Source organism: Oncorhynchus mykiss, chromosome 23, assembly GCF_057628025.1.
Source record: "Oncorhynchus mykiss isolate SJ-2025 chromosome 23, ASM5762802v1, whole genome shotgun sequence".
Lineage (NCBI taxonomy): Eukaryota > Metazoa > Chordata > Actinopteri > Salmoniformes > Salmonidae > Oncorhynchus > Oncorhynchus mykiss.
Genome location: NC_143044.1, coordinates 56,459,950 through 56,485,000, shown reverse-complemented (window position 1 = coordinate 56,485,000; position 25,051 = coordinate 56,459,950). Strand labels below are relative to the sequence as shown.

General features: G+C 41.7%; 3 protein-coding genes across 3 annotated transcripts in view; 2 read left to right on the top strand and 1 right to left on the bottom strand.

Moving 5' to 3' along the window:
- The window catches only part of LOC118943919 (inorganic pyrophosphatase), a 13,969-nt gene extending 9,465 nt beyond the window's left edge, over positions 1–4,504 (top strand). The window contains exons 8-11 of the mRNA XM_090217731.1: positions 2,075–2,160; positions 3,742–3,811; positions 3,924–3,963; positions 4,147–4,504. Coding sequence (XP_090073857.1) covers positions 2,075–2,160; positions 3,742–3,811; positions 3,924–3,963; positions 4,147–4,169 — 219 coding nt within the window. The 3' untranslated portion in view covers positions 4,170–4,504. The remainder of the gene's footprint in view (positions 1–2,074; positions 2,161–3,741; positions 3,812–3,923; positions 3,964–4,146) is intronic.
- Positions 4,505–5,157: 653 nt separating this feature from the next.
- LOC110515025 (small COPII coat GTPase SAR1B) lies at positions 5,158–14,124 on the top strand. Its single transcript, XM_090217730.1, has 7 exons — positions 5,158–5,304; positions 5,738–5,810; positions 7,075–7,194; positions 7,305–7,370; positions 7,639–7,742; positions 7,938–8,069; positions 10,009–14,124. Exons 2-7 carry the CDS (start codon positions 5,753–5,755, stop codon positions 10,123–10,125), a joined length of 597 nt encoding a protein of 198 aa, XP_090073856.1. The 5' UTR covers positions 5,158–5,304; positions 5,738–5,752; the 3' UTR covers positions 10,126–14,124.
- A 2,789-nt stretch (positions 14,125–16,913) lies between these two features.
- The window catches only part of LOC118966076 (testican-2), a 113,546-nt gene continuing 105,408 nt past the window's right edge, over positions 16,914–25,051 (bottom strand). The window contains exon 11 of the mRNA XM_090217729.1: positions 16,914–18,746. Coding sequence (XP_090073855.1) covers positions 18,604–18,746 — 143 coding nt within the window. The 3' untranslated portion in view covers positions 16,914–18,603. The remainder of the gene's footprint in view (positions 18,747–25,051) is intronic.

Sequence of the window (25,051 nt, the reverse complement as noted above, 5' to 3'; positions counted from 1 at the left end):
GTGTAGTAATGATAATGGCCCTACAGTCATAGAGTTTTCTGACTGTGTAGCAGTGATAATGGCCCTACAGTCATAGAGTTTCCTGACTGTGTAGCAGTGATAATGGCCCTACAGTCATAGAGTTTCCTAACTGTGTAGTAGTGATAATGGCCCTACAGTCATAGAGTTTCCTGACTGTGTAGTAGTGATAATGGCCCTACAGTCATAGAGTTTCCTGACTGTGTAGTAATGATGATGGCCCTACAGTCATAGAGTTTCCTGACTGTGTAGTAATGATAATGGCCCTACAGTCAGAGTTTCCGGACTGTGTAGTAATGATAATGGCCCTACAGTCAGAGTTTCCGGACTGTGTAGTAATGATAATGGCCCTACAGTAGTAGAGTTTCCTGACTGTGTAGCAGTGATAATGGCCCTACAGTCATAGAGTTTCCTGACTGTGTAGTAATGATAATGGCCCTACAGTCATAGAGTTTTCTGACTGTGTAGCAGTGATAATGGCCCTACAGTCATAGAGTTTCCTGACTGTGTAGCAGTGATAATAATCACCCAAATGAAAACAAGACAGTCAGGAAGCATGGGAAACTAGACAGTCAGGAAGCATGGGAAACTAGACAGTCAGGAAGCCTGGGAAACTAGACAGTCAGGAAGCATAGGAAACTAGACAGTCAGGAAGCATGGGAAACTAGACAGTCAGGAAGCATGGGGAACTAGACAGTCAGGAAGCATAGGAAACTAGACAGTCAGGAAGCATGGGAAACTAGACAGTCAGGAAGCATGGGAAACTAGACAGTCAGGAAGCATGGGAAACTAGACAGTCATGGGAAACTAGACAGTCAGGAAGCATGGGGAAACTAGACAGTCAGGAAGCCTGGGAAACTAGACAGTCAGGAAGCCTGGGAAACTAGACAGTCAGGAAGCCTGGGAAACTAGACAGTCAGGAAGCCTGGGAAACTAGACAGTCAGGAAGCCTGGGAAACTAGACAGTCAGGAAGCCTGGGAAACTAGACAGTCAGGAAGCCTGGGAAACTAGACAGTCAGGAAGCCTGGGAAACTAGACAGTCAGGAAGCATGGGGAACTAGACAGTCAGGAAGCATGGGAAACTAGACAGTCAGGAAGCATGGGAGACTAGACAGTCAGGAAGCCTGGGAAACTAGACAGTCAGGAAGCATGGGGAACTAGACAGTCAGGAAGCATGGGAAACTAGACAGTCAGGGTGCATGGGAAACTAGACAGTCAGGAAGCATGGGAAACTAGACAGTCAGGAAGCATGGGAAACTAGACAGTCAGGAAGCATGGGAAACTAGACAGTCAGGAAGCATGGGAAACTAGACAGTCAGGAAGCATGGGAAACTAGACAGTCAGGAAGCATGGGAAACTAGACAGTCAGGAAGCATGGGAAACTAGACAGTCAGGAAGCATGGGAAACTAGACAGTCAGGAATCATGGGAAACTAGACAGTCAGGAAGCATGGGGAACTAGACAGTGAGGAATCATGGGAGATTCCTCACTGTGGTTAGAGGAACATAGAAATACAACCGGTTTTCAGTGCTCCCCTCCGGACGAAAAACAATGCTTTGACATCCCTGCTCTAAATCACTCATAGGACAAGCGGCAGGGTAGCCTAGAGCATTGGACTAGTAACCGGAAGGTTGCAAGTTCAAACCCCCGAGCTGACTTGGTACAAATCTGTCGTTCTGCCCCTGAACAAGGCAGTTAACCCACTGTTCCTAGGTTACCATTGTAAATAACAATTTGTTCTTAACTGACTTGCCTAGTTAAATAAAGGTTAAAAAAACACATTTATTCACTCAATCACATAGAATAAAACCAATGTAACATTGACATTGTTACTCTTTTTTTTATTGAATTATGGAACATATCAAGGGTGGAACTCGATTCCCATAGTGCACTACTTTTGATGGGCCCTGGTCAAAAGAAGTACACTATAAAGGTGCCATTTGGGACACACTGTACTTTCTGCTCAGTACAGAGAGTAGTATAGTGGAGGTGTATGCAGAGTTTTATTATTTTCTGAAGCATGCAGGGAATCATTTGACATGCTCCCCCCCCCAGGACTTTGCTCTTAAGACAGTCAAGGAAACTCACGAGTTTTGGAAGGCACTGATCTCCAAAAAGACCAACGCTGGAGAACTGAACTGGTGAGACTGAGATATAGATTTACAATCTCTGTTCAATAGGCTGTCAGTGATGCGGATGCATTGCTACGAAGACAAGTAAAAAGAAACAACGATAAAACAATATAGGACGGTTTAGTTCAGTCAATGGCTTGTTTTTACTAAAACAGTTCTATTTGTGTTTTTATAGTCTTCTCAACTAAAACAGTTATATTTGTGTTTTTACAGTCTTCTCAACTAAGACAGTTCTATTTGTGTTTTTACAGAGTCTTCTCAACTAAAACAGTTCTATTTGTGTTTTTACAGAGTCTTCTCAACTAAAACAGTTCTATTTGTGTTTTTACAGAGTCTTCTCAACTAAAACAGTTCTATTTGTGTTTGTACAGAGTCTTCTCAACTAAAACAGTTATATTTGTGTTTTTACAGTCTTCTCAACTTAAACAGTTCTATTTGTGTTTTTACAGAGTCTTCTCAACTAAAACAGTTCTATTTGTGTTTTTACAGAGTCTTCTCAACTAAAACGGTTCTATTTGTGTTTTTACAGAGTCTTCTCAACTAAAACAGTTCTATTTGTGTTTTTACAGAGTCTTCTCAACTAAAACAGTTCTATTTGTGTTTTTACAGAGTCTTCTCAACTAAAACAGTTCTATTTGTGTTTTTACAGAGTCTTCTCAACTAAAACAGTTCTATTTGTGTTTTTACAGAGTCTTCTCAACTAAAACAGTTCTATTTGTGTTTGTACAGAGTCTTCTCAACTAAAACAGTTATATTTGTGTTTTTACAGTCTTCTCAACTTAAACAGTTCTATTTGTGTTTTTACAGAGTCTTCTCAACTAAAACAGTTCTATTTGTGTTTTTACAGAGTCTTCTCAACTAAAACGGTTCTATTTGTGTTTTACAGAGTCTTCTCAACTAAAACAGTTCTATTTGTGTTTTTACAGAGTCTTCTCAACTAAAACAGTTCTATTTGTGTTTTTACAGAGTCTTCTCAACTAAAACAGTTCTATTTGTGTTTTTACAGAGTCTTCTCAACTAAAACAGTTCTATTTGTGTTTTTACAGAGTCTTCTCAACTAAAACGGTTCTATTTGTGTTTTTACAGAGTCTTCTCAACTAAAACAGTTATATTTGTGTTTTTACAGTCTTCTCAACTAAGACAGTTCTATTTGTGTTTTTACAGAGTCTTCTCAACTAAAACAGTTCTATTTGTGTTTTTACAGAGTCTTCTCAACTAAAACAGTTCTATTTGTGTTTGTACAGAGTCTTCTCAACTAAAACAGTTCTATTTGTGTTTTTACAGAGGCATCCCTTCTCAACTAAAACAGTTGTATTTGCGTTTTTACAGTCTTCTCAACTAAAACAGTTCGATTTGTGTTTTACAGTCTTCTCAACTAAAACAGTTCTATTTTTTATTTTACAGCGGCATCCCTTCTCAACTAAAACAGTTCTATTTGTGTTTTTACAGAGTCTTCTCAACTAAAACAGTTCTATTTGTGTTTGTACAGAGTCTTCTCAACTAAAACATATTTTTTTATTTTACAGAGGCATCCCTTTCTTCTCAACTAAAACAGTTCTATTTGTGTTTTTCTCCCATCTTCTGATCCAGTACCAACACCTGTGTCACAGACAGTCCATTCTGCTGTTCCACTACTGATGCTAAGGCTGTTGTTGATGCCGTGAGTTCCTTTCACTTATCAAACTATTTGGCTTATCCTACTAAAACAGCTTAGCTGTAATATTAATGTGTGCTTGATAAATAATATTGATAATAATGATATTGTCTTGTAGGCATGTGTTTTTGGCCCTGAAGACCCTATTCCAAGTGCAGGTGTGTATTTATTTTGTTAGTTAATTCCCTTGGTATGTGCTTTGACGTGAAATTAATCTTATTTAAATTCAATACACCTGTGATTTATTTACTAAATATCTCTATACGTTATCTATATATCTATATATTCAACTTTGTTGGATTTCACACTTACAATGGAACATTTTCTACTTCTTTTCTCAGTTGACAAATGGTTCTATGTCTAAGTGAACTGACCCAGAAAGAAGAGCCTTCAGATTGGACCAAAATGTTTTCTCACCTGAACGGAAGACTATACTTGAAAATGACAGAAAACACGTGTAGTATAATTACAGTTTCCCATTTTTAGTATGAATTGTGATTGATGCTTGTCCTCTTAGCATGACAAGTACTCAACCAAGTAAGCCAGTTCTTTATGTTTATTATATTTCTCAAATGTGTAACAATATGACCTTTATAGTCCTTTATAAACCTCTGCAGTTTGCCGTGTCTTGCATCATGTTGTTTGATACTGAAATCGGAAAATTGTCATAAATCTTCAAATAAATACCATCAGCACATCCCCCTCCTCCGGTTCTGAACACGGTCTTTACTCGTATCTAGTGGTCCTGCATCACAACACAAGCCCTTATAGCAGACAGAAGAAAAGCTGTTTGAACCGGTGTGTTGAATAAAATCGGTTTCCTTGAAGTTGGCTCTTACCCGGAAATCACACCGTGAAAAGAACTGCTGAAGAATCACTCCATCCAACACTCCTCCACTGCCAAGAGGAAACGATGGGAGCTACTAGATGCAATGTCTAAATATAATGCCTATGATATAATGCAGAGGATGTGAGGTATTTTATGGGAAAGGTAGGTGAAAGGTGAACGCCGTAAACCCTATTTATTTGCATCTCTACTTTGCACATTATTCCACTGCAAATCTACCATTCCAGTGTTTTACTTGCTATATTGTATTTACTTCACCACCATGGCCTTTTTTTGTTTGCCTCTACCTCACCTCATTTGCTCACATTGTATATAGACTTATTTTTCTACTGTATTATTGACTGTATGTTTGTTTTACGCCATGTGTAACTCTGTGTTGTTTTATGTGTCGAACTGCTTTGCTTTATCTTGGCCAGGTCGCAATTGTAAATGAGAACTTGTTCTCAACTTGCCCAACTGGTTAAATAAAGGTGAAATAAAATTTAAAAAAATATAAAAATGCAATATACTCCCGCACAGTAGGCGGCGCTAGTGCGCCACCGGGGTGGTTAGGAAGTTCCCGAAGTCACGTCGAAGAACAATACAATCAGCTGTTCGTTGATCGAAGCCGCAAAAACAATCTAACCAAAGCTGTCATAAGCGACAGGGACAGGTAAGCTTTTGGCAGCTTTATTACAAATATTCAGTCATTTATATAGTTACATAAGGTTACGTGTGTTCCGTCATAAATTATCTTCGAAAGGGAGAGCTGTGTGTCTGTCTTAAGAGTCCTTAGTCCACATGAGGCCAGGATTTCAGATAAGCTGATAGCCACGTAGCCGAGATAGCAAGCTAAGTTAGCGATCAGCTGGTGCTAACTAATAGCATGCTAGGATAAGAAAATACTTGTAATTGTTGTTGATAAACCTAAAGCTGGCTAGCATCAGTAGCAAGTGCATTTGTGTGAAGAGAGCCTGTAGGTATCAATATAGTCATGATGCAAATGTAAAAAATACTGCTGATCCAGTGAGACAAGTTGATCCCGTCTTGACAAGTTGTCAGTGTGCTAACTAGCTAGATAACTTCCCGATTGTTTTCTTTCTTAGGCAAAGACCAGTGAAATGTCATTCCTCTTTGATTGGCTCTACAGAGGCTTTAGTGGTGTGCTACAGTTTTTAGGTAATCTCTGATTTCACGTCAATGACTTCAAATATATTATCAGCAGGGTGGGTATAATGTATTATCGGCAGGGTGGGTATAATGTATTATCAGTAGGGTGGGTATAATGTATTATCAGTAGGGTGGGCAGGGTGGGTATAATGTATTATCAGTAGGTTGGGTACAACTTATTATCGGCAGGGTGGGTATAATGTATTATCGGCAGGGTGGGTATAATGTATTATCAGCAGGGTGGGTATAATGTATTGTCGGCAGGGTGGGTATAATGTATTATCAGTAGGGTGGGCAGGGTGGGTATAATGTATTATCAGCAGGGTAGGCAGGGTGGGTATAATGTATTATCGGTAGGGTGGGTATAATGTATTATCAGTAGGGTGGGTATAATGTATTATCAGTAGGGTGGGTATAATGTATTATCAGTAGGGTGGGTATAATGTATTATCAGTAGGGTGGGTATAATGTATTATCGTCAGGGTGGGTATAATGTATTATCGGCAGGGTGGGTATAATGTATTATCAGTAGGGTGGGCAGGGTGGGTATAATGTATTATCGGCAGGGTGGGTATAATGTATTATCGGTAGGGTGGGTGTAATGTATTATCAGTAGGGTGGGTATAATGTATTATCAGTAGGGTGGGTATAATGTATTATCAGTAGGGTGGGTATAATGTATTATCAGCAGGGTGGGTATAATGTATTATCAGTAGGGTGGGTATAATGTATTATCAGTAGAGTGGGTATAATGTATTATCAGTAGGGTGGGTATAATGTATTATCAGTAGGGTGGGTATAATGTATTATCAGTAGAGTGGGTGTAATGTGTGTTACGTTCCACCTAGAATCTGTTCCAAAAAACGCTGTAAATATCAAGGATGCCCACAAACAACGAATACCAAGTAGCATGATCAATTCACCTGGCTAACTAGCTGCCGAATTAGGCATCAACTCACCACGTAGCTTATTCTTAATGTTTGTTTGTAGGCTACCAGAGTGTGGACAGACATTTGTCGGAATAAACGTGGTGAGTGAAAAACGTAACAAAATAGCCCACTCCCTACCCGGTATCTTATTCTGCCGCTATACAACTTTGTATGCGTTGTTTGTGGGCATCCTTGTTATTTACAACGTTTTTGGAACAGATTCCTGTTGGAACGTTCCACACATGATACCCACCCTGATCAGTATAGTACTGCACGTCACAATGAGTGGTGGTGTGTTTTTACAACTCAAAAAGTTGAATTAACTTGTCAATGTACTTTCCCAGGGTTGTACAAAAAATCTGGAAAGTTGGTTTTCCTGGGGTTGGATAATGCTGGTAAAACAACCCTGCTGCATATGCTGAAAGATGACCGACTTGGACAGCATGTGCCCACGTTGCATCCAAGTAGGCAGCATCATCTCAAACTACTTTATTGTGTTGTTTTTACTTCCCAATAACGGCAGTGAACACAATGTCAGTCGTTTTTTTTAAATGTGTTTTGTTTCTCCCTGAAGCATCGGAAGAGTTGACGATAGCTGGAATGACATTCACCACGTTTGATCTGGGCGGCCACGTACAAGGTAAGACTTCGGCCTAACTAAGTTGGACACTGCGTCTTTCTAGGGTTTGGTCAGCATCTTGACTCATTACATTGTCTTTCTAGGGTTTGGTCAGCATCTTGACTCATTACACCATGTCTTTCTAGGGTTTGTTCAGCATCTTGACTCATTACACCATGTCTTTCTAGGGTTTGTTCAGCATCTTGACACATTACACCATGTCTTTCTAGGGTTTGGTCAGCATCTTGACACATTATCTCATGTGCTACATCTTCTGTCTCTTTCACAGCTAGAAGAGTTTGGAAGAACTACCTGCCGGCTATCAATGGAGTTGTCTTTCTGGTTGACTGTGCCGACCACGACCGCCTTACAGAATCCAAGATCGAACTTGATGTAAGTCATTTCCACTGCACACAATGGGCCTAATTTATCAACATTCATTGTGAAAAATGCATACACAAAACCCACGTGTTGAGGCAGCCCAGTTGAGGCAGGTTACACCAGGACACACAACAAACATTCTCACTGTCCCATCTGTCTCATTACTCAACCTCTTTCCTGTGTGTGTGTGTGTGTGTGTGTGTTCAGGCTCTGTTAGCAGATGAGACCATCCTCTCTGTGCCTGTGCTGGTCCTGGGTAACAAGATAGACCGTCCTGAAGCCATCAGTGAAGGGGGACTGAGAGAGGCGTTCGTTCTCGATGGACAATGCACTGGAAAGGTAAGCATAGAGATAGATGGAGCCTATGGAATTTGTATCATTATTATATTATCATTATCTTTTTTTTTTAAAGTCCATTTCAGATGAGTGTGTAACACAACTAACGTGGGTGTGTGTCTGAATGATGTGTGTGTGTGTGGTACAGTATTCACGTTCTTTAGATATGCTGTAGAAAATGTTAGTGGTACTCCAGTCTATTTTCACCTCATTTATCACCTGATTTACTTAACAAAAGCCCCATCTCAATAGGTGGTCCAGGCACAGTGCCCTTCGGAAGGTATTCAGACCACTCAACATTTTTCCCACACTTCCACTGAGCCTTTCCTCATCAAGCTACACACAATACCATATAATGACAAAAGCAAAAACAGGTTTTTAGAAATGTGGGCAAATTCATATATATATATTTTTTTTAAGTATAAGTATTCAGACCCTTTACTCAGTACTTTGTTGAAGCAGTGATCACAGCCTCCAGTCTTCTTGGATATGACATTACAAGCTTGGCACACCTGTATTTGGGGAGTTTCTCCCATTCTTCTCTGAAGATCCTCTCAAGCTCTGTCAGGGTGGATGGAGAGTGTGGCTGCACAGTTATTTTCAGGTCTCTCCAGAGATGTTTGATCGGGTTCAAGTCTGGGCTCTGGCTGGGCCACTCAAGGACATTCAGAGACTTGTCCTGAAGCCACTCCTGCGTTGTCTTGGTTGTGTGCTTAGGGTCATTGTCCTGTTGGAAGGTGAATCTCTGCCCCAGTCTGAGCTCCTGAACAGGTTTTCATCAAGCATCTCTCTGTGCTTTGCTACGTTCATCTTTCCCTTGATCCTGGCTAGTCTCTCAGTCCCTACCACTGAAAATCATCCCAACAGCATGATGCTGCCACCACCATGCTTCACCATAGGGATGGTGCCAGTTTTCCTCCAGACGTGACGCTTGGCATTCAGGCCAAAGAGTTCAATCTTGGTTTCGTCAGACCAGAGAATCTTGTTTCTCATGGTCAGTCTCTTTAGGTGCCTTTTGGCAAACTCTAAGCGGGCTGTCATGTGCCTTTTACTGAGGACTGGCATCCTTCTGGCCACTCTGCCATAAAAGCCTCATTGGTGGAGTGCTGCAGAGATGGTTGTCCTTCTGGAAGGTTCTCCCTTCTCCACAGAGAAACTCTGGAGCTCAGTCAGAGTAACCATTGGGTTCTTGGTCACCTCCCTGACCGAGGCCCTTCTCCCCTGATTGCTCAGTTTTGCCGGGCGGCCAGCTCTAGGAAGAGTCTTGGTGGTTCCAAACTTCTTCCATTTACGAATGATGGTGGCCACTGTGTTCTTGGGGACCTTCAATGCTGCAGACATTTTTTGGTACCCTTCCCCAGATCTGTGCCTTGACACAATCCTGTCTCGGAGCTCTACGGACATTTCCTTCGACCTCAAGGCTTGGTTTTTGCTCTGACAGGCACTGTCAACTGTGGGATCTTTATATAGACAGGTGTGTGTCTTTCCAAATCATGTCCAATCCATCGAATTTACTACAGGTGAACTCCAATTAAGTTGTAGAAACATCTCAAGGATGATCAATGGAAACAGGATGCACCTGAGCTCAATTTCGAGTCTCATAACAAAGGGTCTGAATACTTATGGAAATACGTTTATTATTTGTATTATTTTTATATAAATTTGCAAAAATGTTTAAACCTGAGGAAAATAAATAATTGAATACATTTTAGAATAAGGCTGTAACCTAACAATGTGGAAAAAGTCAAGGTGTCTGAATAGTTTCTGAATGCTCTGTATGACATGGCACAAGTGGGTAAAACATTATTCTTATTATTTAATTTAACCTTAAGTGTGTGTACATTACTATATTTAGACTTGGGATAATGTTTTTCAGCAGAAAAAAAGGTGAAGTTGCTGGAGTGGTCTTTTATAACAGCTTGTTCCTGTTGTTCTTCTCCAGGGTAACGTGTCGTTGAAGGATCTGCAGGCACGACCTCTGGAGATTTTCATGTGCAGTGTCCTGAAGAAGCAGGGCTATGGAGATGGCTTCAGGTGGCTGGCACAATACATCGACTGACATCTAGGCAGCGGTTCTTTTACTAAACAGACTCCCATCTTTCTGGGGGGAATGAAGAGGATAAGCTATCAAATGAAATGGCCCATATCGTCCCCCCCAACCCCATGTGGAAAGATGTGAAGCTCCCAATAATCAGCTTTCTGATTGAGTACATCTGTCAATTTCAGCATTAATTGGTCAGTTTTAAAGGTTTCTATCTATGCAAACTTTTAAAAGTGGTTCATGGTCACAAGATTCAAGATGGGTTTGCGTGTAAGTCCATTAGTTAAGTATAACGTCGACCCGTTCTCTGGCATGTAAAATTAGAGTATCCGATTCTACCCCAACAGATTTGATCATAGCTGTAATTCAAGCTACAGTATACGGCAGATGTACCAATGTAGAACCTTTTATAAGGTATACTGTGAACTTTTTAAATTATTTCTGAAAAATGAAGGACCAAGCGATTTTTAAATGAAATAGATTATAAATGATACGGATATTTATGTGAATGGTGGCGGTACAAATGCTTGTACATAGCAGTCCTACCTAGAATAAGATGTTCTTATCACTAAGAGGACATGAAAGAGGATAGATAGACTGAGCAGGATTATTCCAACAGACCCAAGTTCCAATCGCATCGAATAGAACGTCATCTAAAGTTTAGGGGCGGAGTCCATTTGACCTGATTCTGTTTCTATACATGGCGTGTATATCCCAAATGGCAGCATATTGACTATATAGTGCACTACTTCAGAGAACCCATACTTTCTATGCCCCCCCTACCCCCCGGTCAAAAGTAGTGCACTAAATAGGGAATAGGGTGCCAACCCTGATCAAAAGTAGTGCACTAAATAGGGAATAGGGTGCCAACCCTGATCAAAAGTAGTGCACTAAATAGGGAATAGGGTGCCAACCCTGGTCAAAAGTAGTGCACTAAATAGGGAATAGGGTTGACATTTGGTACGCATCCCGGGGGTTTGAGATCAATTGTAATGGTCCACGCAGCTATTGCCTTCAATGCACTCAGCCAAAGACGTAAGCAAACTATTTTGCAAGTGACTTTGGGATGTTTACATATAATAGACCTGGGGGGGGGGGGGGGGGGGGGGGTTATAGTAGGTGATGTAATGTTTGTCCTACTACAGTTTACTGAATGAATGGCTATAGTGCCATGATATGCAGGTACGTTGTAACAGGCCAGAACAAGAGACCGCCATTGCCATCATTCCATGGTATGCAGCAATAAAGCGGAATGACCATCAGTGGCCACTGCAATGCTAATCTTAACAAAAAAAGGCTATGCTACTCTACTAACACAGCTCTGGCAGAGGTTTCTTTGATAGATAATGGTCCCTTTTTCAATCAAGTCTGGTTTAAAAACACATATATTGGTCCCTTTTTCAATCAAGTCTGGTTTAAAAATAGATATTTGGGCCCTATTCAATCAAGTCTGGTTTAAAAACACATATATTGGTCCCTTTTTCAATCAAGTCTGGTTAAAAAAATAGATATTTGGGCCCTATTCGATCAAGGCTGGTTTAAAAAATAAATCCCACTTGCATGCTTTGAGTGACGTACTACTCAAGGAAACACCAGATAGCCTGGGCACCAGTTTGAATAGGGCTCTTGGTCCATGCCCTTTCCTGGTCGCAGACCTGGGTCGTGTTCATTAGGCACCAAACGGATGAAAATGGACTGAAACGGCACTTGGACAATGCGCACACTCATTTTTGTTTTCAGTTGCAAAATGTTTTAAAATGTTTTCCGTTGCAGGCCCTAAAATGAACACGTCCCAGATATTTCTAGTAGAGGTCGACTGATTATGATTTTTCAATGCCGATACCGATTATTGGAGGACCAAAAAAGCCGATACCGATTAATCGGCCGATTTATAAAAATAAAATAAAAAGTATTTTTGTAATAATGACAATTACAACAATACTGAATTAACACTTATTTTAACTTAATATAATACATCAATAAAATCAATTTAGCCTCAAGTAAATAATGAAACATGTTCAATTTGGTTTAAATAATGCAAAAACAAAGTGTTGGAGAAGAAAGTAAAAGTGCAATATGTGCCATGTAAGAAAGCTAACGTTTCAGTTCCTTGCTGAGAACATGAGAACATATGAAAGCTGGTGGTTCCTTTTAACATGAGTCTTCAATATTCCAAGGTAAGAAGTTTTAGGTTGTAGTTTTTATAGGAATTATAGGACTATTTCTCTCTCTACCATTTGTATTTCATTAACCTTTGACTATTGGATGTTCTTATAGGCACTTTAGCATTGCCAGTGTAACAGTATAGCTTCCGTCCCTCTCCTCGCTCCTCCCTGGGCTCGAACCAGCAACACAACGACAACAGCCACCCTCGAAGCAGCGTTACCCACGCAGAGCAAGGGGAACAACTACTAGAAGTCTCAGAGCGAGTGACGTTTGAAACGCTATTAGCGCGCGCTAACTAGCTAGCCATTTCACATCGGTTACACCAGCCTCATCTCGGGAGTTGATAGGCTTGAAGTCATAAACAGCGCAATGCTTGACGCACAACGAAGAGCTGCTGGCAAAACGCACGAGTATGCTGTTTGAATGAATGTCTACACGCCTGCTTCTGCCTATCACCACTCAGTCAGATACTTAGATACTTGTATGCTTGTATGCTCAGTCAGATTATATATACTAGATATCTAGTAATATCAACCATGTGTAGTTAACTAGTGATTATGATTGATTGTTTTTTACAAGATAAGTTTAATGCTAGCTAGCAACTTACCCTGGCTTACTGCATTCGCATAACAGGCAGTCTCCTTGTGGAGGCAGGTCGTTATTGCGTTGGACTAGTCAACTGTAAGGTTGCAAGATTGGATCCCCCGAGCTGACAGGTGAAAATCTGTCGTTCTGCCCCTGAACAAGGCAGTTAACCCACCGTTTCTAGGCCGTCATTGAAAATAAGAATGTGTTCTTAAACTGACTTGCCTAGTTAAATAAAGGTCTACTTTTTTTATTTTATTTTTTTAATCGGCAAATCGGCGCCCAAAAATACCGATTTTCATAACAATCTGAAACTTGAAATCGTCCCTAATTAATCGGCCATTCCGATTAATCGGTCGACCTCTAATTTCTAGGCCTACTAGTAAATCTTCTTTGTCATTCTAAGCCTCTGTCATTTGCAACATTTCTTATTATCTTGATGTCAATTTAATTTGAATCTGAAATGGCCATCACTGACATATTTTAGTTGATTTATTATTTATTATCAGAATGAACTAATGGGAACCGGTACTTCCAGCCACGTAGGCTAATACTGCCTTATAGTTTAAATAGAGGGGGAATGTTTCGGCAGTCTGATTCAGCCTTTTGATCATCTACTTGTCACATTTCCTGTCTGCTGTGTAGGTCATTTATTGAAATGATTTATGATGTCCGTGATGTGAAGTATTGGCTTTGTGATTCAGACAAATCTGTGGTTGAAATGCTGCAGGTACTCCTTGACTATCAGTGCAATGATATGAGAGTACGTCTGTAGCTCTGAATCTCTGGGAATAACAGCCTTTATATCAGCCAGCCTTGGGCTCAGTTCCATTTTCAATTCAGGAACTTAAACTGATATTCGCATTTATTCTCAAAGCTTTTTAATGAGGGAAAAATGTAATTGGAGTTTCAGTTTCCTACCTGAATTTAAATGAAACTGACCCCCAACGCTGTATATCAGTATTTAACTATTGAGTACCATTAGCGTTTCTGTATTCATTGTAAATAATGTAAAATGGAGATGGTCTCTTTCTTTGTACAATTCATTATCCCGGAGCTGACAAAACACGCAGGTTGTATCCCAAATAACACCCTATTACCTACATAGTGCACTACTTTTGACCAAAGCCCTATTTGACCCCGGTCCAATGTAGTGCACTATAAAGTATAGGTTGCCATTTGGCACATAGACATTATTACTGGATGTACTTATGATAACTCGGATCATTTTAACGTGAGAAATTCCATAAATATTTTTAACAATCATTCCTCACTTGTCATGTTTTGTTGTAAAGCTGTAAATATAAAATTGCAAATGCTACACATCCACACTTCTAATCTACGTGTGATAATAAAGTATGTTTGAGATGAGCAGTATTTGCAAATACTGTATAACTGCGCCATTAACTCTAAATATAATCTTCGGTACAGGGCTGTTATCATGCAACTTCCAAAGAGTGCATCATAGCATATCTCTACCCTCTCCTTTTAGGTTTTATTATTTTTGAGTATTGTTGGTGATGTATCTCAGTCTCCTTTAGGTTTTACAACAGAGTATTGTTGATGTAGCTCGGCCTCCTTTAGGTTTATATCAGAGTATTGTTGGTGATGTAGCTCAGTCTCCTTTAGGTTTATATCAGAGTGTTGTTGGTATCTCGGTCTTTAGGTTTTACAACAGAGTATTGTTGATGTAGCTCGGTCTCCTTTAGGTTTATATCAGAGTATTGTTGGTGATGTAGCTCAGTCTCCTTTAGGTTTATATCAGAGTATTGTTGGTGCTGTAGCACAGTCTCCTTTGTGTTCATATCAGAGTATTGTTGGTGATGTAGCTCAGTCTCCTTTAGGTTTATATCAGTGTTGTTGGTATCTCGGTCTTTAGGTTTTACAACAGAGTATTGTTGATGTAGCTTAGTCTCCTTTAGGTTTATATCAGAGTATTGTTGATGTAGCTCAGTCTCCTTTAGGTTTATATCAGAGTATTGTTGATGTAGCTCGGTCTCCTTTGGGTTTATATCAGAGTATTGTTGATGTAGCTCGGTCTCCTTTAGGTTTATATCAGAGTATTGTTGGTGCTGTAGCTCAGTCTCCTTTGTGTTTATATCAGAGTATTGTTGGTGATGTAGCTCAGTCTCCTTTATGTTTATATCAGAGTATTGTTGGTGCTGTAGCTCAGTCTCCTTTGTGTTTATATCAGAGTATTGTTGATGTAGCTCGGTCTCCTTTATGTTTATATCAGAGTATTGTTGGTGCTGTAGCTCAGTCTCCTTTAGGTTTTATATCAGAGTATTTTTGGTGATGTATCTCGGTCTCCTTTAGGTTTTATATCAGAGTATTGTTGGTGATGTATCTCAGTCTCCTTTAGGTTTATATCAGAGTATTGTTGGTGATGTATCTCAGTCTCCTTTAGGTTTTATATCAGAGTATTGTTGGTGATGTAGCTCAGTCTCATTTAGGTTTATATCAGAGTATTGTTGGTGATGTATCTGTCTCCTTTAGGTTTTATATCAGAGTATTGTTGGTGATGTATCTCAGTCTCCTTTAGGTTTTATATCAGAGTATTGTTGGTGATGTAGCTCAGTCTCCTTTAGGTTTATATCAGAGTATTGTTGGTGATGTATCTCAGTCTCCTTTAGGTTTTATATCAGAGTATTGTTGATGTAGCTTAGTCTCCTTTAGGTTTATAACAGAGTGTTGTTGGTATCTCGGTCTTTAGGTTTTACAACATAGTATTGTTGGTGATGTAGCTCAGTCTCCTTTAGGTTTTATATCAGAGTATTGTTGATGTAGCTTAGTCTCCTTTAGGTTTATATCAGAGTATTGTTGGTGATGTAGCTCAGTCTCCTTTAGGTTTTATATCAGAGTATTGTTGGTGATGTAGCTCAGTCACCTTTAGGTTTTATATCAGAGTATTGTTGGTGATGAGTGGTGGTGAGTCCCAAATGGCACCCTATTCTTTATAAAGTGAACCCTATTGACCCTGGTCAAAAGTAGTGGACCATAAAGGTAATAGGGTGGCCATTTGGGATGCAGACAAAGGTGGCAAATGGCACTTTGAGCCTGTAGGCGTACATTATTGATCTGCTTCCAGAGTGGTGTCCTCTTCTGCCTGTCACAAGGACAACAGTGGTGTCCTCTTCTGCCTGTCACGCCTTTAAATTCCCCAGAGGGGAGAAATCATGTGTTAAAGGGTGCAGCTAGCTAGGGTCGGGACTACTGAGCTAGGCTCGGGACCACTGAGCTAGGGTCGGGACCACTGAGCTATGGTCGGGACCACTGAGCTAGGGTCGGGACCACTGACCTATGGTCGGGACCACTGAGCTAGGGTCGGGACCACTGAGCTAGGGTCGGGACCACTGAGCTAGGGTCGGGACCACTGAGCTATGGTCGGGACCACTGAGCTAGGGTCGGGACCACTGACCTATGGTCGGGACCACTGAGCTAGGGTCGGGACCACTGAGCTAGGGTCGGGACCACTGAGCTAGGGTCGGTACCACTGAGCTAGGATCGGGACCACTGACCTATGGTCGGGACCACTGAGCTAGGGTCGGGACCACTGAGCTAGGGTCGGGACCACTGAGCTAGGGTCGGGACCACTGAGCTATAGTCGGGACCACTGAGCTATGGTCGGGACCACTGAGCTAGGGTCGGGACCACTGAGCTAGGGTCGGGACCACTGAGCTAGGGTCGGTACCACTGAGCTAGGGTCGGGACCACTGAGCTAGGGTCGATACTGTTGAGAGTGCAGTTTCATTTCCTGACGCCGGGAGGCAGTTTAGGACCAATGAAATGAAAACCTGTCTCCACGTTCAGCTCTGACATAAACGGCCATTTTAGGTGACAGGGACTCGGCAATAAAGGATCCTATAATTGTCCATGTGCGTTGGCTTTGTTTTTAAACTCTCCATCGTCAGTCATTTTGTGGATCACATACAAGTACACATCACTATATTTCTAACTATTCAACAGAAGTCAACGCCAGAAAGGATTCAGAGATTTACCTCCCAAATCTTGCAGGAGAGTTGCTGTTTGTAAAGTAGTACTGGAAATGCAAGAGGTTTTTTGGGGGCCCCAATGCCTTTAATAGTAAAGTGCTCAGCCTAGGAGAAGTACATTCATGTTCACTATAACATGCCACATACTAAAAACAACTGAAGTGATGGAATAATAATGGCAACGATATACTCGTAGATAAACCATCTAACGGTGAGATTTCAAGTATACAAACAGAACTTCAAGTAGCATATACGCGTTGTTTTATGAACACCAAAAATAAAGACTGAGAATAGAACATCGACTGACACCATTCTTTGAAGTGATTTACAGAGTTCCCATTGGATAAGGTAGTGTCTGCATCATCCCAAATGGAATACCATTCCCTATATAGTACACTACTTTGGACCAGAGAGTCTGTATGAGCCCTGGATAGAAAGTAGTGCACTATATAGGGCATAGGGTGTCATTTGGGATGTTACCCTTGGTGGTGTAGGTTGATGGGACAAGTAATATACATTCTACAAGTTTTGAGTTGAAATAACTCAATAAGTAACAAAGTTCCCATAGCAGTTTCATAAGAGATATTAGTAGTTATTGTGTCTATGTTAATCGATATATATATAGTATTTTAAAGGTTTATAAACCGCCGAGAGCCGTGTACATCAGTATTCCTTTTAGCAATAAAGTAGCACAAAAGCCTTCCTTCATAACAAGCCTGTTTCTCAGTCCTGAATTTACCTACATAATGCACGAAAACACGGTCATTTTCACAAATGATCCAATGAGCAACATTACTTTGACGACATCCGCGTCAAGAACTTGTTCTCAACTAGCCTACCTGGTTAAATGAAGGTGAAATAAAACAAATTAAAAATAAAAATCGAACCGAGAAATATGCTCCGTTAAGAAACCTTTAAGAGAAAAATAATAATTTATCTCAGTAGTGGAATCACCCTCTAAAAGAGAGGCCTGCATCCCAAGTGGCTCACTAATCCCTGCATAGTGCACGACTTCAGACCAGAGCTTTATGGGCCCTGATTAAAAAGCAGTACACTATAAAAAGTGAACAGTGTTCCATTTGGGATATAACCAGAGTAGTCTAGTCTCGTTGTCCTGCTTCATAGATCATAGCTACAGGATTTATATACGCAGCAACTCTGATTTTGACAACATAACCAGGTAAATAGTGAACCCTTTCCCACCGTCTCAGGTCTCAATCCGTTCCATTTTTAGCAGATCTGCGATTTCAATATTCAAGCAATTGTTCACAATGGAACATAAATGTATGATACTAGATGCATTTCTGACAGTAACATTTTGATGGCCAGATTATCAGATGATAGTTCTCTATGGTGAAACAGAACGCTCTCTTGCTTACAAAACAGAAAAGAATGAAGCAATAATTCACATATTTAAGACAAAAACTAGCAATCTCACCACTGTACCCCCCCCCCCCCACCTCCCACTCCCCAGATCCACACGGCAACAATAGAGACAGAATTCCATGCCCCAAAATCCCCAAATCTTTTGCTGTTAGGAGAAAAAGATGCTTGCATCCCAAGTGACACCCTATTCCCTATATAGTGCACTACTTTTGACAGACCCCCTATGGGTGTCCCTATGAGACCTGGTCAAAAGTAGTGCACTACATAGGGAATAGGGTGCCATTTGGGATGCAAGCCTCAGCCATCATCCCTGTAGTTGTAGGCCAGTGGATCCATCCTGACCAGGTTCTCCGTTTGGGTTCAGTTTCTACCAGATGTATCCTCCGTCGTCTGCCTCCCCCTCTTCCTCTTCCTCCTCCTCCTCCGCCTCTTCTCCGTTCTCCTCCTTCTCTTCCTCATCCTCCCATCCCACGCCACTCCCAAAATCTCCGGAATATCCCAGCAGTTCATCTGGAGCGAGGGATGAAATGAAAAGAGTTTCTCAGTTAACAATTCCAATGATTTCATGTGAGAAAAGACTTCAGGTAACATACAGTAGGATGTTTGTAGGTAGTTAATACTGGTACATATTGCAGTCTCTCCTTGTCCACACACTGCTTTCAGGGTAAGGAAAGAAATGTGTATTTTATATTTCAAATGAACTATCCCTTTAATACTGCTGAAATTCAAACCGACCACACTGTGCTGCCGTGGAACATCCCACTGCTCTGGACTGTTCAGTACAGTGTGATGTCCACACAGTGCATTTGTTTCAATCCTGGTCTTAATTAATATAAGACCAAAAGTCATTTTGTTTTAGTCCTATACAGCCCTACGGCCCTATACAGCCCTATACAGCCCTACGGTCCAATACAGCCCTACGGCCCTATACGGCCCTATACAGCCCTACGGTCCAATACAGCCCTACGGTCCTATACAGCCCTACGGTCCTATACAGCCCTACGGTCCTATACAGCCCTACGGTACTATACAGCCCTATACATCCCTATGGTTCTATACAGCCCTACAGTCCTATACAGCCCTACGGCCCTATACAGTCCTACGGTTCTATACAGCCCTACGGTCCTATACAGTCATACAGCTCTAAACTCCTATACAGCCCTACGGCCCTATACAGTCCTATACAGCCCTACGGCCCTATACAGTCCTATACAGCCCTACGGTTCTATACAGCCCTACGGTCCTATACAGCCCTATACAGCCCTACGGTCCTATACAGCCCTATACAGCCCTACGGTTCTATACAGCCCTACGGTCCTATACAGCCCTATACAGCACTTACGGTCCTATACAGCCCTACGGTCCTATACAGCCCTATACAGCCCTACGGTTTTATACAGCCCTACAGTTCTATAACAGCCCTACGGCCCTATACAGCCCAATACAGTCATACAGCCCTAAACCCCTATACAGTCATACAGCCCTAAACCCCTATACAGCCCTAAACCCCTATACAGCCCTACACCCCAATACAGTCCTACAGCCCTATAAACCCCTATACAGTCATACAGCCCTAAACCCCTATACAGCCCTATACAGTCCTACAGCACTATACCCCTATACAGCCCTATACAGTCTTACAGCACTATAGCCCTATACAGCCCTATACAGTCCTACAGCCCTATACAGCCATACAGCCCTAAACCCCTATACAGTCCTATACCCCTATACAGCCCTAAACCCCTATACAGCCCTAAACCCCTATACAGCCCTAAACCCCTATACAGCCCTAAACCCCTATACAGTCATACAGCCCTAAACCCCTATACAGCCCTATAGCCCTAAACCCCTATACAGCCCTATAGCCCTAATCCCCTATACAGCCCTATACCTCTATACAGCCCTACACCTCTATACAGCCCTACAGCCCTATACCTCTATACAGCCCTACAGCCTGTAATACTAAAGCAATTGAACACGAGAGGGCGTGCTAAACAACTTTTTTAGCACAGCTGTGCTGCGGTCATAGTTAGGAGGCGAAGCAAAGTGCTGTAAGTGGAGGGAGTACAGGGCTTAGCATGTCTCGCGAAGAGGCTAACAGATTTCAGCTTGAATATTTTCAGAAGAAGTCGAGTAATTGATTACGGGAGGAGGATTGCTTTAAAGCAGTATTCAAATGCATAGGATGTAGTGATCCCCAGTACAGTAGCCATATCTAGGAAAAACAAAAGTTCCAAAGGCTGGGCCTAATATTCAACAAGCACAACACTTACACAAATGACTGATGATTGGCTGGGAACAATTGATGATAAAAAGATTGTAGGGGTTGTTTTGTTAGACTTCAGTGCGGCTTTTGACATTAGTCTGCTGCTGCTGGAAAAACGTACGTGTTACGGCTTTACACCCTCTGCTATAATGTGGATAAAGAGTTACTTGTCTAATAGAACACAGAGGGTGTTCTTTAATGGAAGCCTCTCAAATATCATCCAGTTAGAATCAGGAATTCCCCAGGGTAGCTGTTTAGGCCCTTTTCATTTTTCAATCTTTACTAACGGCATGCTTTGAGTAAAGCCAGTGTGTCTATGTATTCGGATGACTCAACACTATACACGTCAGCTACTACAGCGACTGAAATGATAGCAAAACTTAACGAAGAGCTGCAGTTAGGTCCAGAATGGGTGGCAAGGAATACATTTGTCCTAAATATTTCCAAAACTAAAAGCGTTGTATATGGGACAAATCACTCACTAAACCTTAAACCTCAACTACATCTTGTAATGAATAATGTGGAAATTGAGCAAGTTGAGGTGACTAAACTGCTTGGAGTAACCCTGGATTGTAAACTGTCATGGTCAAAACATATTGATACAACAGTAGCTAAAATGGGGAGAAGTCTGTCCATAATAAAGAGCTCCTCTGTCTTCTTAAGATTCTGACATTTCTTGTCCAAATATTTATATATTCTTAATTACATTCCTTTACTTTAGATGTGTGTGTATTGTTGTGAAATTGTTAGATATTACTGCAGTGTTGGGAGCTAGGAACACAAGCATTTCGCTACACCAGCAATAACATCTGCTAAACACGTGTATGTGATCAATACAATTTGATTTGATGTAACAACACTATCAACAAGGCAGGTCCTACAGGCCATAGTTTTGTCGCACCTGGACTACTGTTCAGCAGTGTGGTCAAGGTGCCACAAAGAGAGACTTTGGAAAATTACAATTGTCTCAGAACCGGGCAGCACGGCTGGCCCTTAAAAGTACACGGAGAGCTAACATTAATAATATGCATGTCAATCTCTCCTGGTTCAAAGTGGAGGAGAGATTGACTTCATCACTACTTGTTTTTGTAAGAAGTGTTGACAAGCTGAATGAACCGAGCTGTCTGTTTAAAATACAAGCACACAGCTCAGACACCCATACATACCCCACAAGACATGCCACCAGAGGTCTGTTTAAAATACAAGCACACAGCTCAGACACCCATACATACCCCACAAGACATGCCACCAGAGGTCTGTTTAAACTACTAACACACAGCTCAGATACCCATACATACCCCACAAGACATGCCACCAGAGGTCTGTTTAAACTACTAACACACAGCTCAGATACCCATACATACCCCACAAGACATGCCACCAGAGGTCTGTTTAAACTACTAACACACAGCTCAGACACCCATACATACCCCACAAGACATGCCACCAGAGGTCTGTTTAAACTACTAACACACAGCTCAGACACCCATACATACCCCACAAGACATGCCACCAGAGGTCTGTCTAAACTACTAACACACAGCTCAGACACCCATACATACCCCACAAGATATGCCACCAGAGGTCTGTTTACTACTAACACACAGCTCAGACACCCATACATACCCCACAAGACATGCCACCAGAGGTCTGTCTAAACTACTAACACACAGCTCAGACACCCATACATACCCCACAAGACATGCCACCAGAGGTCTGTCTAAACTACTAACACACAGCTCAGACACCCATACATACCCCACAAGATATGCCACCAGAGGTCTGTTTACTACTAACACACAGCTCAGACACCCATACATACCCCACAAGACATGCCACCAGAGGTCTGTCTAAACTACTAACACACAGCTCAGACACCCATACATACACCACAAGACATGCCACCAGAGGTCTGTCTAAACTACTAACACACAGCTCAGACACCCATACATACCCCACAAGATATGCCACCAGAGGTCTGTCTAAACTACTAACACACAGCTCAGACACCCATTCATACCCCACAAGACATGCCACCAGAGGTCTGTTTAAACTACTAACACACAGCTCAGACACCCATACATACCCCACAAGACATGCCACCAGAGGTCTGTCTAAACTACTAACACACAGCTCAGACACCCATACATACCCCACAAGATATGCCACCAGAGGTCTGTTTACTACTAACACACAGCTCAGACACCCATACATACCCCACAAGACATGCCACCAGAGGTCTGTTTAAACTACTAACACACAGCTCAGACACCCATACATACCCCACAAGACATGCCACCAGAGGTCTCTTCACAGTCCCCAAGTCCAGAACAGACTATGGGAGGCGCACAGTACTACATAGAGCCATGACTACATGGAACTCTATTCCACAGTACTACATAGAGCCATGACTACATGGAACTCTATTCCACAGTACTACATAGAGCCATGACTACATGGAACTCTATTCCACAGTACTACATAGAGCCATGACTACATGGAACTCTATTCCACAGTACTACATAGAGCCATGACTACATGGAACTCTATTCCACAGTACTACATAGAGCCATGACTACATGGAACTCTATTCCACATCAGGTAACTGATGCAAGCAGTAGAATCAGATTTTAAGAAAGCAGGTAAACATACACCTTATGGAACAGCGGGGCTTGTGAAGAGACACACACAAAGATACAGACACACGCACACGCTAGCACATTCACTCTACACACACGTACATTGTAATATAGTTGTATGGTTGGTATTACACATTTTGTATTGTAGATATGTAGTGGTGTGATCGTGTTTTATGATGTACTGTTTTATATTATGGTTTATATGTAAGTGCTTTAATGTGTTTGGGCCCCAGGAAGAGTAGCTGTTGCCTTGGCAACAGCCAATGGGGATCCTTAATAAATACAAAATGAGAGGGAAAGCATTTCCCTACACCGCACTCTCAATAACATTTGCTAACCATGTGCATGTGACCAATAAAATGTGATTTGATTTGAAAGTGAGAGGAGGTTGAAAAGACTGAGGGAGGTTTGAATCTATTGAAGCTAGCAATAACAATGGAGAGGGTATGAAGAGGAAGACTGAGGGAGGTTTGAATCTATTGAAGCTAGCAATAACAATGGAGAGGGTATGAAGAGGAAGACTGAGGGAGGTTTGAATCTATTGAAGCTAGCAATAACAATGGAGAGGGTATGACGAGGAAGACTGAGGGAGGTCTGAATCTATTGAAGCTAGCAATAACAATGGAGAGGGTATGAAGAGGAAGACTGAGGGAGGTTTGAATCTATTGAAGCTAGCAATAACAATGGAGAGGGTATGAAGAGGAAGACTGAGGGAGGTCTGAATCTATTGAAGCTAGCAATAACAATGGAGAGGGTATGACGAGGAAGACTGAGGGAGGTCTGAATCTATTGAAGCTAGCAATAACAATGGAGAGGGTATGACGAGGAAGACTGAGGGAGGTCTGAATCTATTGAAGCTAGCAATAACAATGGAGAGGGTATGAAGAGGAAGACTGAGGGAGGTCTGAATCTATTGAAGCTAGCAATAACAATGGAGAGGGTATGAAGAGGAAGACTGAGGGAGGTCTGAATCTATTGAAGCTAGCAATAACAATGGCGAGGGTATGAAGAGGAAGACTGAGGGAGGTCTGAATCTATTGAAGCTAGCAATAACAATGGAGAGGGTATGACGAGGAAGACTGAGGGAGGTCTGAATCTATTGAAGCTAGCAATAACAATGGAGAAGGTATGACGAGGAAGACTGAGGGAGGTCTGAATCTATTGAAGCTAACAATAACAATGGAGAAGGTATGACGAGGAAGACTGAGGGAGGTCTGAATCTATTGAAGCTAACAATAACAATGGAGAGGGTATGACGAGGAAGACTGAGGGAGGTCTGAATCTATTGAAGCTAGCAATAACAATGGAGAGGGTATGAAGAGGAAGACTGAGGGAGGTCTGAATCTATTGAAGCTAGCAATAACAATGGAGAGGGTATGACGAGGAAGACTGAGGGAGGTCTGAATCTATTGAAGCTAGCAATAACAATGGAGAGGGTATGACGAGGAAGACTGAGGGAGGTCTGAATCTATTGAAGCTAGCAATAACAATGGAGAGGGTATGACGAGGAAGACTGAGGGAGGTCTGAATCTATTGAAGCTAGCAATAACAATGGAGAGGGTATGACGAGGAAGACTGAGGGAGGTCTGAATCTATTGAAGCTAGCAATAACAATGGAGAGGGTATGAAGAGGAAGACTGAGGGAGGTCTGAATCTATTGAAGCTAGCAATAACAATGGAGAGGGTATGACGAGGAAGACTGATCACAAGTTCAAACAGAGTGAGGCGGACGCCAGTTCCACTCCTGGAGGTGAAGGGGTAGATGGTGTTGTGAGGATCTCGGAGCCAGAGACTTGCATTGATGGACATGGTTATTGATAAAGACAAGTTTGGTCCAGTGGGAGTGAGGGCGGAACCAGGCCTTTTGGCTGATTCACAGGGTGGTTTCAGGTTGGGTGGAAAAGATGGCG

What these genes read in the sequence shown, in the direction of transcription:
- LOC110515025 (XM_090217730.1), top strand. Translation starts at nt 5,753, where the DNA reads ATGTCATTCCTCTTTGATTGGCTCTACAGAGGCTTTAGTGGTGTGCTA. An exon ending in TGGTGTGCTACAGTTTTTAG is followed by an intron (nt 5,811 to 7,074) that starts GTAATCTCTGAT and finishes GTACTTTCCCAG; the next exon opens with GGTTGTACAAAAAATCTGGA. An exon ending in AATCCAAGATCGAACTTGAT is followed by an intron (nt 7,743 to 7,937) that starts GTAAGTCATTTC and finishes GTGTGTGTTCAG; the next exon opens with GCTCTGTTAGCAGATGAGAC.